The sequence below is a fragment of the Puma concolor genome, chromosome D1 (genome assembly GCF_028749965.1).
Source record: "Puma concolor isolate L17-30 chromosome D1, mPumCon1.1.hap2, whole genome shotgun sequence".
Classification (NCBI taxonomy): Eukaryota; Metazoa; Chordata; class Mammalia; order Carnivora; family Felidae; genus Puma; species Puma concolor.
This window is the reverse complement of record NC_141676.1, coordinates 59,806,623-59,820,232: the sequence shown is the minus strand read 5'-3', so window position 1 is coordinate 59,820,232 and position 13,610 is coordinate 59,806,623. Positions and strand designations below refer to the sequence as shown.

The window sequence follows — 13,610 nt, the reverse complement described above, 5'->3', positions numbered from 1 at the left end:
CCTCCCACACAATCGAAAATTTGAATATACCTTTCACTTCCCCAGCACTTAACTACTGAGAGTCTACTCCTGACCGGAAAGAAGCCTTACCGACAACATAAACAATCAATTAACACATTTTGTTTATACACTGTATATACTGTTGTATTATATACTGTCCATTTATAATAAAGTAAGCTAGAGAAAAGAAAATGAACAGAGAAAATACTTTTACACAACTGTGTTGCATTTACTGAAGACAATCTGTGTCAGGGGACCTGAGCAGTTCAAACCCATGTAATTCAAGGTTATTTTATTGATGAGAGGACCTGACTCTGCCTTCCAACTCCTCCCGTAGGTGATATAAACATATTGAAATTCACCACTTGGATTAAGTTAAGCCATAAACCAGCTGAGTTAAAACAGAAATTCATTCTATCACAGCTCTGCATGCCAGAAATCCCAAATCAAGGTGTTGGGAAGGCTATGCTCCCTCGGAGAGTCGAGGGGAAAACCCTTCCTCTCGTCTTCCAGCTTCTGGTGGCTCCAGGTGCTCCTGGGCTTGTGCTGCGTGAGTCCAGCCTCCTGCCCCCTTCACATGGCCTTCTCCCCTTTTGCCTGTGTCGTCTTTCTCTTAGGACACTTGCCATTGGATTTAGGGCCCACCTACATAATCTAAGATTATCTCTTTATTTCTGCAAAGATCCCTTTTCCAAATAAAGTCACCTTCACAGACCATGGAGTTTAACTAGGTGCATATCATGTGGTGGGTCACTATTCAACCCACCACACCATCCTTATGTGTGTCCTGTCCCTTTTTTCTCTCAGGCAAGCCCGCCAAAAGATTGAGAAATTAAATTGTTACTAATCTGAACTAGACTGTTTTAAATTAAGATGTTAATTTTAAATTTTTTTTTTCAACGTTTATTTATTTTTGGGACAGAGAGAGACAGAGCATGAACGGGGCAGGGGCAGAGAGAGAGGGAGACACAGAATCGGAAACAGTCTCCAGGCTCTGAGCTGTCAGCCCAGAACCCGATGCAGGGCTCGAACTCACGGACCGCGAGATCGTGACCTGGCTGAAGTCGGACGCTCAACCGACTGCACCACCCAGGCGCCCAAGATGTTAATTTTAATCTCCAGAGTAACCACTAAGAAAATAACTTACAGGGGCGCCTGGGTGGCTCAGTTGGTTGAGCGTCCAACTTCAGCTCAGGTCACGATCTCACGGTCCGTGAGTTCGAGCCCCGTGTCGTGCTCTGGGCTGATGGCTCAGAACCTGGAGCCTGCTTCCGATTCTGTGTCTCCCTCTCTCTCTGCCCCTCCCTGTTCATGCTCTGTCTCTCTCTGTCTCAAAAATGAATAAACGTTAAAAAAAAATTAAAAAAAAATAAAAAAGAAAATAACTTACAAACATAGAGCAAAAGAAACAACAGGAGAATTAAAACAGTGTATGAAAAAACATTTAACAGAAAAGAAGGCAGGAATGGAGGGAGGGAGGAACAAAAAAGACACAAGAAAATAGCAAAAGGGCACATGTAAATTCTACTTTATCAGTGATTATATTAAATGTAAATAGACTTAATGTTCCAATGGGAAGACATAAAGTAGAAGTATGGATAAAAAGAAAAAAGATCCAACACTATTATGCCTTCAAAAGATACATTTTAGGGGCGCCTGGGTAGCTCAGCCAGTTAAGCGTCCGACTTCAGCTCAGGTCATGATCTCACGGTTCATGAGTTCGAGCCCCATGTCGGGCTCTGTGCTGACAGCTCAGAGCCTGGAGCCTGCTTTGGATCCAGTGTCTCCCTCTCTCTCTGCCCCTCCCCTGCTCACACTCTGTCTCTGTCTCTCCCTCAAAAATACATAAAGATTAAAAAAAATTTTAAAGATACACTTTATATTCAAAAACACAAATAGGTTGAAAGGAAAAGGATGGAAGAAGACGTTTCATACAAGTAGTAACTAAAAGAGAGCTGGGGTGGCTATACTTTTATAGGCTATATAAAATAGATTTTAAGACAAAAATTGTGGGGCGCCTGGGTGGCTCAGTTGGTTAAGCATCCAACTTCGGCTCAGGTCATGATCTCAAGGTTTGTGGGTTTGAACCCACATCGGGCTCTGACCTGACAGCTCAGAGCCTGGAGCCTGCTTTGGATTCTGTGTCTCCCTCTCTCTCTGCCCCCTCCCGTTTGCATTCTGTCTCTCTCTCTCTCTCTCAAAAATAAATAAGCATTATTAAAAAAAAAAGACAAAAATTGTTACTAGAGACAAAGGGAATTTTATAATGATAAAAGGGTGACTCCATCAGGAAAATGTAACAATTATGAACATACATATACATAGCAGCAGGGTCCCAAAATATATGAAACAAAAGGTACAGAATTGAAGGGAAAAATAAACAATGTAACAATAGTTGGAGGCTTCAATACCCCCATTTTCTTTTCTTTTCTTTTTTTTTTTTTTTTTGAGCACTTTAAGGACATTTTATTTTTTTTTAATATAGTTTATTGTCAAATTGGCTTCCATACAACAGCCAGTGCTCAGCCCAACGAGTGCCCTTCTCAATGCCCATCACCCACTTTCCCCTCTCCCCTGCCCCCCATAAACCCTCAGTTTGTTCTCTGTAATTAAGAGTCTCTTATGGTTTGCCTCTCTCCCTCTCTGTTTGTAACTTTTTTTCTCCCTCCCCTCCCCCATGATCTTCTCTGTTAAGTTTCTCAAGATCCACATATGAGTGAAAACATATGGTATCTGTCTTTCTCTGACTGATTTATTTCACTTAGCATAATACCCTCCAGTTCCATCCACGTTGCTGTAAATGGCCAGATTTCATTCTTTCTCGTTGCCAAGTAGTATTCCATTGTTTATATAAACCACAATTTCTTTATCCATTCATCAGTTGATGGACATTTAGGCTCTTTCCATAATTTGGCTATTGTTGAAAGTGCTGCTATAAACATTGGGGTACAAGTGCCCCTATGCATCAGCATGCCTGTATCCCTTGGGTAAATTCCTCACAGTGCTATTGCTGGGTCATAGGGTAGATCTATTTTTAATTTTTTGAGGAACCTCCACACTGTTTTCCAGAGCAGCCGCACCAGTTTGCATTCCCAACTACAGTACAAGAGGGTACCCGTTTCTCCACATCCTCACCAGTATCTATAGTCTCCTGATTTGTTCATTTTAGCCACTCTGACCTGTGTGGCTAAAATGGCTTTGATTTGTATTTCCCTGATGATGAATTGAGCATCGTTTCATGTGTCAGTTGGCCATCTGGATGTCTTCTTTGGAAAAGTGTCTATTCATATCTTCTGCCCATTTCTTCGCTGGATTATTTGGTTTTTTGGATGTGGAGTTTGGTAAGTTCTTTAGAGATTTTGGATACTAGCCCTTTATCCGATATGTCTTTTGCAAATATCTTTTCCCATTTCGTCAGTTGCCTTTTAGTTTTGTTGATTGTATCCCTTGAAGTACAGAATGTTTTTATTCTGATGAGGTCCCAATAGTTCATTTTTGCTTTTAATTCCCTTGCCTTTGGAGATGTATTGAGTAAGAAATAGCTGCGGCTGAGGTCAAAGAGGTTGTTTCCTGCTTTCTCCTCTAGGGTTTTGATGGTTTCTTGTCTCACATCCAGGTCTTTCATCCATTTTGAGTTTATTTTTGTGAATGGTGTAAGAAAGTGGTCTAGTTTCATTCTTCTGCAGGTCTCCCAGGACCATTTGTTAGAGACTGTCTTTTTTCCATTGGATACTCTTTCCTGCTTTGTCAAAGATTAGTTGGCCATACATTTGTGGGTCCAATTCTGGGTTCTCTATTCTATTCCATTGATCTATGTGTCTGTTTTTGTGCCAATACCATACTGTCTTGATGATTACAGCTTTGTAGTAGAGGCTAAAGCCTGGGATTGTGATGCCTCCTGCTTTGGTTTTCTTCTTCAGTATTACTTTGGCTATTCGGGGTCTTGTGTGGTTCCATACAAATTTTAGGATTGTTTGTGCTAGCTTTGAGAAACATGCTGGTGCAATTTTGATTGGGATTGCATTGAATGTGTAGACTGCTTTGGGTAGTTCAATACCCCATTTTCAATAAGGGATAGGATGCTTAGGCAGACCATCGACAAAACCAACAAGGAACTAGATGACTTGAACAACACTATAAACCAAGTGGATCTAACAGACATCTGGAAAATACTACCACTATAATACTGATCCCAGCGGGAGTAGAATACACATTTTTCTCAAATGCACATGGAACATTCTCTAGGAAAGATCATCTATTTGGTCATAAGAGGAGCCTCAGTAAATTGAAAGAGATTGAAATCATACAAAGTTTGTTCCATGACATAAAATTTGAAATAGACAAAAGGAAATTGGGGAAAATAGCAAATATGTGTAAACTAAGCAACATCCTCTTCAGTGACCAAAGAGTCAACGAAGAAATCAGAAGATAAATTAGGAAGAACTTTGGAATAAATGAAACAAGAACCCAAGATACCAAAATTTATGGGATGCAGCTAAGGCAGTTTTAGGGAAAGTCTTATAGATGTAAACATATTAAAAAAGAAAAAAGAGGGGCGCCTGGGTGGCGCAGTCGGTTAAGCGTCCGACTTCAGCCAGGTCACGATCTCGCGGTCGGTGAGTTCGAGCCCCGCGTAGGGCTCTGGGCTGATGGCTCAGAGCCTGGAGCCTGTTTCCGATTCTGTGTCTCCCTCTCTCTCTGCCCCTCCCCCGTTCACGCTCTGTCTCTCTCTGTCCCAAAAATAAATAAACGTTGAAAAAAAAAATTTAAAAAAAAGAAAAAAGAGCTCTTACATTTCTACCTTAAAACCCTGGAAAAAGAAGAGTTCCTGTGTAGCTCTGAGTATTTGTGAGTCCATGATTTTACTATCCCTTGCTTCTAGCCCAGAGTAGGAGTGCTTAAATGCCAAAATGTGAAAAGAAAGGGGAAGCTGTGTGGCATTTGCCTCAGAGCTATCCTCAGTGCCCCCTAGTGGCCTTGTCTGTGAACCACAAGCAGAATCATGGAATTGACAACCTTCCGACTGAGACTACAGCCCTAACCCCGCAGTCCAAAAGCAGAGGGTGTTTTGGAAAAGGAGGATCCTGTTCCCTCTCTCAAGGTAACAACTCCCAGCCAGAGGCAATGTTCACAGCATTTACCTAGAGTAACCCCCCCCCCCCCCCCCCCCGCCCCATTGCTCTGCACAGGCTGCTGCACAGGCTGCTGCTAGATGTATTTGGGGCCTGCTTATTGTCACTGTTCATAAGCAAAGATGAAGGAGTTCTCTCATGCCCAATAGGTGTTGAATCTTCAAAAAATTAGTGCTGAGAGTAATGGCCTATCTTTGTGGGGTGGCCTAGCTTAGGGCCAGGCTTAGCCTGGGGCCAGAGGCTAAAGGTCATGGCTAATCTCAGACTGGGGCTGGGGTGGGGCTGAAACTGTCATCAGAAAGCAGGCCTTTCCTCCATCCTCAAGGAAATCCTCTGACCTGAACTCTGGGGGCCTAAGGCCTGCCTAGTGCTACAGAATTCAGCCTCTGTTGCCCCTTGAGGGTATCTCCTGTTGCCGCCTGGCCTCCCGCTCACTCTGGAGACATCAACTCTCCTGCCTTTCCAAGCCAAGCCCCATTGCAGACCCATCTACCACCACATCCTCCTTCAACTCAGCAGTGCTGTTTCCCCTGTCTTTGTTTGCTGCTCTTCCCTGCATTTCCTTCCTGGCCAACTTCTAGTCACCCTTCAAATCCCAGGTTGACATTGAGGTCCCAGTTCAACCAGGCATGCCATGTTGTATGCACAGAGGAGCAGTCCTTGAAGTGGATGAATGAATGGCAAAGAAACTTAGGCGGTGGGAAAGTTGGAATGAGGTCATTTGGTCTCACCTAAGAGGGGTTCCCAGCTGCGTAGTACTCATTGAATCAAATGGAATTAGAACAGAGAGAGGTGGCATCTTGGGGGACCAGGGTGTGGCATGAAATCATTAAAGCAACAGCAGGATAGCTCTCCCTCTTTGTGGTATAACTGAGGCCAGAGGCAAGGAACATGGCTTGAGTGATCCACGGAGGACCCTTCTAGTTCTGCCATCTCAGGACCTTAAAAGTGGACAGTAACCCTCTGCCACACACAGTAGACAGCTGTGAGGGGGCTCCAAGGACCCTTGCCTCTAGGCATTCATTCAGTGTATCATCCTCTTGAGTGTGAGTTGGATCTAATGGGGAGAATATGGCAAAAGTGACAGGATATCACATCCGAGATGAAGTTATAAGAGAATGTGACTTCCACCTTGCACACTCTCTCTCTGGCTCTTTCTGCTTACTCTCTCTGATGAAGCCAGCTGCCATGTTGTGTTCCATGAACTACTCCATGGAAAGGCCCGTGTGGCAAGCAAGCAAGAGTGGCCTCTGGGCAATAGCCAGTGAGGAAGTGAACACTGCCAGCAGCTGCGTGAATGACCTTGGAAGTGGGTCCTCCCCTGGTCAAGCATGAGGACGACTGCCGCCTGTCTGATTATCTTGACTGTAGCCTTGCGAGAGGCCCTGAGGGAGAGGGTTCTGCTAAGCTATACCTCGGCTACTGACTCCCAGATTGTGTGGTGGACCCAGTGTTGTGTGAAGCCACTGTGTTGTGGAGTCATTTGTTACGCAGGAAAAGATAACCAATACTACCGTATGGCGTGTAGACCACGTAGACCAAAGGAGCAAGGGGGAAGGCTTGGCAGGGAGCCCAGATGGGGCCATAGCCTCCCCAAGTGTCAGGGGCAAGATGCAGGTGAAGTCCCAGCAATAACTCACAGAGAACTCTCGTTTTCGTTTATTCGTTTTGGAATTTACAAAAGTGTGACATGGGACAATCATCTCATCAAGAGAAAACAGAACACACAGAGGGGCTGGGTTTCTTCCCCGGTTCCTCCCCTCTCAGAAAGGCACAAATATGTGAGGCTTGGGTTCGGGGGCCTCCTGTCTTAAGATCAATGTCATGCTCAGAAGGCCAGGCCCCTCTGTGAACAGGATGAGGGACCCTTTCCTCACACTCATACTTGGGTTATGGGCTAAACAAACCGAGGCCACTGGGAAACATGTGAATCAGGCCAAGTCCAGGTCTGTCCTGGGCACATGTTGTCAGCACCCTGTGGAAGACTAGTCACTCCAACTACAACATGGTGGCTGACTAATCCTGGAGGCGGTGCATCTGGGACAGCGCTGTCCCTAGCACAGGCTGATCGCCACCCTGGTTCTTACCCTGGAGGCCTCAGATTTAAAAGACTAACTGGACTGGAGCTGGAGCATTACAGATGCTCATTACTGTACTCTTCAAGTTGGGGACAACTGTGCCCTCCAGGTCTTCCCCTTGGTATGAGGGGCCAGGCCTGCAGTTAAGTGTGGGGTAGGTATTTTAGAATAGAGGTGTTTGTATTAGAAGTGGCTCCTGCCCCTCATCCTGCAAGTAAAAAGAAGATAACCTAACCCCAGTCTGAGTCGCCAGTGGCTGTCCTTCTTTGCCAGTTAACCAGGACTGAGTTTTGTCTGTAATTTTGGGGAAGGAAGAAGAAGGATTGCTTGAGAAACCATAAAGGCCCAAATGCGTCAGCCACCACCTAGAACAGGACAAATTGGAACTAAAAGAGTTGGAAATATTCACTTTTTCCTTATTAAAAAAGACCTAACATTTGCAATGGTTTAACAAAATTATTATAATTTCTTTTAAATAACCCACAGACACCCATGACGCTTCCAAATTTACAGAACAAAAAAGCATTCGAGAACTTGGTAGAAAACGATTTGTAGCTGGTTCCTCCTAGGAGCTGGCCCCTGAGGGCGGGCTCAGTTCACCTCCAGAACCTCAGTCTCCGGGAGGCCGAACTTGGTCTTGTGCTTGTCGAAGAGCTTCACCAGGGCCTCCATGTACATGCTGTGGTACAGGTCTATGTCCTGCTGGGTTGGGTGCTCCAGCTTGGGGATGGTGATGGGCTCACCCACTGCAGGGATGGGGCAGAGGCCTCTGGTTAGTCAACCCACTCGGGCTCCCCTGAGAGTCTACCATGATGTTGATAGCAGTGACCCTGCTCTACGTGCCAACCATGTGCCAGGAACTGTGCCAAACGTGCTCCACCTCAGGTTGTCCCTGTTACAGGGGAGAAGATGGGAGGCTCCAGGGCATGGGAAGGGACCTGCCTCAGGCCACACAGTCACTAAGCAGCAGGTGGGATCAACACTGGCTGCTCCGAAGGCACTCAGTTGGAAGGTCCCATGTAAGAGTTATGGGACCAAGTAATGGCTTTGCTCTTGGTCTGCTCCAGGCAAGTCACTTTGCCTCTCTGAGCCTCAGTTCCCTCACCTGTCACATGGGGCTCCTTCCTCATAGGACTTTGATTAGGATTTTGAAATCACATGACATGCTTTGAAAAGTGTGCTGAGGGAGGAGGAGCCCAACATTCATACATCCATTCATTGCTTTATTTTCTGCATCTCCGTATTCAACTCATCCCAAAGTCCTGGCAAAGACATTTCGGAAATTTCTCCCAAGTGCATGCCCTTCTCTCATCACCACTGCCATTCCCCTCGTCCCTAGTGGCTACCACAGGGGCATCCCGCATTGGTCTTGTGGCTTCCATTTTTGACCCTTCTAACCCATTTTCTATCCAGCAGCCCAAGAATCACTTTAAAATGCAACTCTGAACCTCTCCTCCCCAAAGCCCTCAAGGAGCTTTCCATTCTTAAGGTGAAGAGCAAACTAGTTCACACTGCCCACAGAAGCCTGTCCCTCTCCAGCCACACGTGTGCATGGATATGTCCCTGCTGCCTCAGGGCGGTCAGACCGGGTATAGGATTTGCACGTAACAAGAGTCAAGAGTGAGTCTGGGTCCTGTCACACAAGATGCAGGCAGTTAGTCTTTGTACAAATACAAAGCAAAACACCTGACCCTGATAACTCAAAATATCTATGTGAGCTTTGGCCCCTAAAGTCCATGGCTTGCGGCCTACACACTTTTGTGTGATCTCTGGCTTGTGAGACACACACACACACACACACACACACACACACACACACACACACCCAGAACAACACAGCTGAGGGACAAGTGCTGCCAGTTTTTGCTATACTTCTCAGAGGACTATGCTCCAGTCATGTTGATGTTTTTCTTTCTGTTCCTCAAAAATCTATACAATCTTGCTGCGGAAACTTCACTTAAGCTAATATTTCTGACAAAAAAACAAAACAAAACAAAACAAAAAAAAAACCTCTCTTCTTCCTGTCTTTTGCTAGATAATTCCTATTCAGTTAGAAGTGGAAGAGTCACCGCTTCTCGGAGGTCCACTGCAACCCCCCAGAGCACCCTGTACGTTCCCCTCACACCCCCTCCTGGTCTTTGCTTGACAGACTGGTCTTCCTGATCTTCCCTGACAGACTCCTGGGCCCTGCAAACACGGACCGTTAAGTCTTGTTTTCTCATCTGGCGCTGCTTGGCTCACAGTGATGGAACTATCTCCACCCCCCACTGGCCGTTTCCATCAGCACCCAAACATGTCCACAGCTGCATGGTTTAGAGCATGGACATCAGAGCCAGAGGGCCTGCATGTGAATCTTAACTCTACCACAAACTAGCAGTGGGGCACCTCGAGTTCAGGGGCCGCAGGCAGGGGAGCTCACCAATGGTAGTGATGGGCTTGGAGTAGGGCACCAGCCCCCAGGTGTCAGAGGAGAAGAGGCCTCGGCCATGGAAGATGCACGGGGCAAAGCCAATGTACTTCTGGAACTTCTTCTGGACCCATCGGCCCCAGGAGCCCTCTTCAAAGATCACCTGCTTGTATACTTCATTCTCCCCGAAGGAGTAGGTGGGAACCAGGTCAGCTCTGGAAGGGAGAAGCCAGAGTCAGTCACACCCTAACTGCTGGCCTCTGATCTCCCAGCAGCATGACTTATTTGGCCCCAGGGCACATCCTTGCACATGAGCTTGGCCTGTAGCCCACCTGCAGGAGCCCAGGAAACACAGGCTGCATCTCTGCCCCACTCAGACACTCAGGCTACACTTGGGCAAACTTGGTCTGAAGCTCTGGCATCCAACCTCTCCTCTCCCACAGGATGGCAAATTCCCATCTATGCCTTCCTGGGGTTTGGGCCTTGCTTCTAGGAGCAAGGAGTTGCTTTGTTTGGGCCAAACAAAGCTTTGGAGGGCTGTGCATGCATGTGCATGCTGGTGTGCACGCGTGTGCATGTGTGTGCAGGAGGCACTTACCCGTGGCGTAGGGCCAGTTTTACAAAGCCCTTGCGATTGCGCAGAGTGACTGCGTTCTTGCCAGGCATGGAGCTCAGGGACTCGGCTGCACCCCCCACTACGATGATGATGGCATTGCCACTCCCATTCTTTGAAAGCAAGTAGTCTATGGTGTCCCTGTTCACAGGGCAAATGCCTGGCAGGGAGAAGGACATAGAGTCAGGGCTGCCCATAAATGCACTCCCTACCCCCTTCATACAGCCAAACATAAACGGAAAGAGCCCTGGCCTTAGGCTCCAGACCTAACCCAGCCACTAGAAGCTGTATGGCCCTGCGTAAGCTATTTCTTTTTCTGAGCCTTGGCTTACTTATGTGTAAAATGGAGATAATGATACCAGGTTGTTTAGGGAACTTGTTCATTTGGCAAACATTCCCCGAGGTCCTAACACTGCCAGGCTATTGCTAGGTGCTGGGGATCCCAGCGAATCAGGGTGGCAGGGGCCGCAGGCCGGTGGATAAGGACAGATCCACAGAAAGTGATTAGGCTGTGCAAAGGGCAGCACAGGGGCTGGGTTGCCCAGAAAAGGAGTCAGAGCAAGCATCGTAGGGAAGATGTTACCGAAGCCGAATCCTGAAGGATGCACGAATGACCCTGCTCAGCCCTGACCCACCATGCCTATGGCCGACTGCACCTCTGAGCACGGGACCAGCCGCTGGGGCACGGTATATGGGCTTCCTGACCTCTCTATCACCTTGCTCAGTGGAAAGGCTCAGGCCTGGACAAGAGTGCAGCAGGGGCAGGCAGATTCTCACCTCCAGACATCAGGTATTCCCTCAGCACTGGCATCCGGAAGTTGCCGGCCAGCGTGGCCAGGTAGGGCCTTATGCCGGGGAACTTCTTGCTCACTTCTGTGGCCTCTGTGCTGAAGTTACAGAAGGCACCCAGGCCCATGATGCCATGGGGGTGGTATCCAATGATGTAGTTCCTGGTGGTCAACAGGTTGTGTGTCTTCACCAGCTGCAGGGTACAACTCAGGTCAGAGGAAACTGCCAGGGCTACCGGGGCACGCCCAGGAGACAGGGGAAGGACTGCGTGTGTCATGCCCGATGAGACTCTGGGCCTGAAGGACCGGAGGGTCTCTGCACACCTGACCTCAGACTCTTGGCAATTGGCATTTAGACTGTGAGTCCCCAGGAAGGGAGGGGGAACCTTTCTCTCTCATGCCCTTACTTCTCCAGCCAGACACAACAGGTCCCCTTATCTGTACCCTGCTCTCCTCCCGGACCCATTCTCCTCATCCAACCCCTGCCGCTCTCAGATAAAGAGGGGTGTCCAGTTTTCGTTGGGGTAAAGTCCACATCCTTCGGTTAGGGCAGAAAAGGGACAATGCAGCTGGCCTGAATGGAAACGTCCTTCCAGGCAGCAAGGCTCAGCTAGTGCTGCGTGGCAGGGTGAGTCAGGCAAGCAATAGCCCTGTGCCGGCCGCAGTGGGGGTGGGGGATCAGCTGTACGGCCGGGCAGCTATCAACAAAGCTGGGATGCTCTGAAGAAGGACTGGCTTCCATGAGGGCTGCCCCCTCCCCTGGGGCTGGTGGCCTGGAGGGTGGGGTGGGTGGTATAGTTTCCCTATACCCTGAGGCACCTACCCAGCATTGCAAGGAACTTGGCAGGGGTAGAGGCACTGAAAGGGATGGAAAGCAAGGGCATTTGGCTCAGAAAACATCACTTCTTTTCCGATTAGACAAGTAATAAATAATCATAGAGCATTTAAAAAATACAGGAAAAGGGCCACCTGGGTGGCTCAGTTGGTTAAGCGTCCCACTCTTGATCTCGCAGTTTGTGAGTTTTAGCCCCACATCGGGCTCTGTGCTAACAGTGCAGAGACTGCTTAGAATTCTCTCTCTCTCTCTCTCTCTCTCTCTCTCTCTCTCTGCCTCTCCCCCACTCTCTCTTTCTCTCTCTTTCAAAAATAAATAAACATTTTTTTAAAAAATACAGGAGAGGCGCCTGGATGGCTCAGTCGGTTAAGCGTCCCACTTCGACTTAGGTCCTGATCTCATGGTTCGTGGGTTCAAGCCCTGTGTCAGCTCTGGGCTGACAGCTTGGAGCCTGGTGTTCTCTCTGTCCTTCCCCCATTCACGCTCTGTCTCTCTCTCAAAAATAAAAATAAACATTGACAAATTTGTGTTTAAATACAGGGAAGTAAAAAGAAAATCCAAAGTACCTGTCCTATCTCCAATCCTGATAAACCACTCTGATGTGTTGAATCCTTTTGTCACTCAAATACACAGATGCTCTTTTTTAAAAACCACAAAATTAAGGGCACATGGTTGATATCATTTTTCTACCAAGCATATCATAACTATTTTTCCTACCACGATCCCTCATTAACATGTCTCTCATGGCTGCATTATTCTGTCACACAGCTATGCTGTACAAAATAGAATTATAATCAAACTCCGATTGATGGATCTTTAAAAACCTTCTAAAATTTCCTTCAGAAAGAATGCTTCCATAAGTATCTTATTTTTGTCCACATATCTGATTGTTTGACAAACTTCTAGAAATACAATTCCTGGGTCAAAGGGTATGAACATTTTGGTCTTGTGGGCTGCCCTGCCTCTAGAGGGGTGGCACCGATAACATTCCTACTTGCTGTGTTTGAAAGTACATGGGGCGCCTGGGTGGCGCAGTCGGTTAAGCGTCCGACTTCAGCCAGGTCACGATCTCGCGGTCCGTGAGTTCGAGCCCCGCGTCAGGCTCTGGGCTGATGGCTCAGAGCCTGGAGCCTGTTTCCGATTCTGTGTCTCCCTCTCTCTCTGCCCCTCCCCCGTTCATGCTCTGTCTCTCTCTGTCCCAAAAATAAATAAACGTTGAAAAAAAAAAAAAAATTTGAAAGTACCCACGTCCCTGCACTGGTGCCAGCTAGAGGCAAGGCATGGGCCAACGGCAGAATGTCAGGAGCCCGGATTTACCACGACTGCAGGTTTGGGAACCCCCATCTGAGGGAAGGATCTTGCGCTCAGTCTGGGGCAAGGGGGTGCTGGTGGCTGGCCCTGGGAAGCTGACATCTGAATCTTCAGGTGACAGAGGCCTGAGGGGGATGGTGTCGATGGTGGCCGGCACCATTCCCAGTTTGGTAACTGCCAGAATGTGCGCGAGCAACACCCTATGAGTTTCACCCGCTGTTGCTTGGGCCTTCCTTCCTCTTCCTCTTCCTCTTTGCCTTTGGCAAGCACATTCAAGTTGTTCAAGAACTCAACCAACTCGAAGCTGCCCCCTACATAAACGGGAAACAGCAGCAGTGTAGGTCCTGACTATTGGGTAGGGGGCAGCGAGGGGTTGTAAAGGGGGCCTGGCTTTACACGAGCCTTGCAAGGAAACTGCTCCGAGATTTTGCCTCCTGAGGAGCAGG

The 13,610-nt window shown here is 47.7% G+C and overlaps 1 protein-coding gene across 1 annotated transcript in view; it reads right to left on the bottom strand.

Moving 5' to 3' along the window:
• Window positions 1-6,768: 6,768 nt before the first annotated feature.
• The window catches only part of DGAT2 (diacylglycerol O-acyltransferase 2), a 31,924-nt gene continuing 25,082 nt past the window's right edge, over window positions 6,769-13,610 (bottom strand). The window contains exons 5-8 of the mRNA XM_086678350.1: window positions 11,008-11,212; window positions 10,216-10,390; window positions 9,630-9,832; window positions 6,769-7,956 (exon numbers count right to left, since the gene is read on the bottom strand). Coding sequence (XP_086534476.1) covers window positions 7,802-7,956; window positions 9,630-9,832; window positions 10,216-10,390; window positions 11,008-11,212 — 738 coding nt within the window. The 3' untranslated portion in view covers window positions 6,769-7,801. The remainder of the gene's footprint in view (window positions 7,957-9,629; window positions 9,833-10,215; window positions 10,391-11,007; window positions 11,213-13,610) is intronic.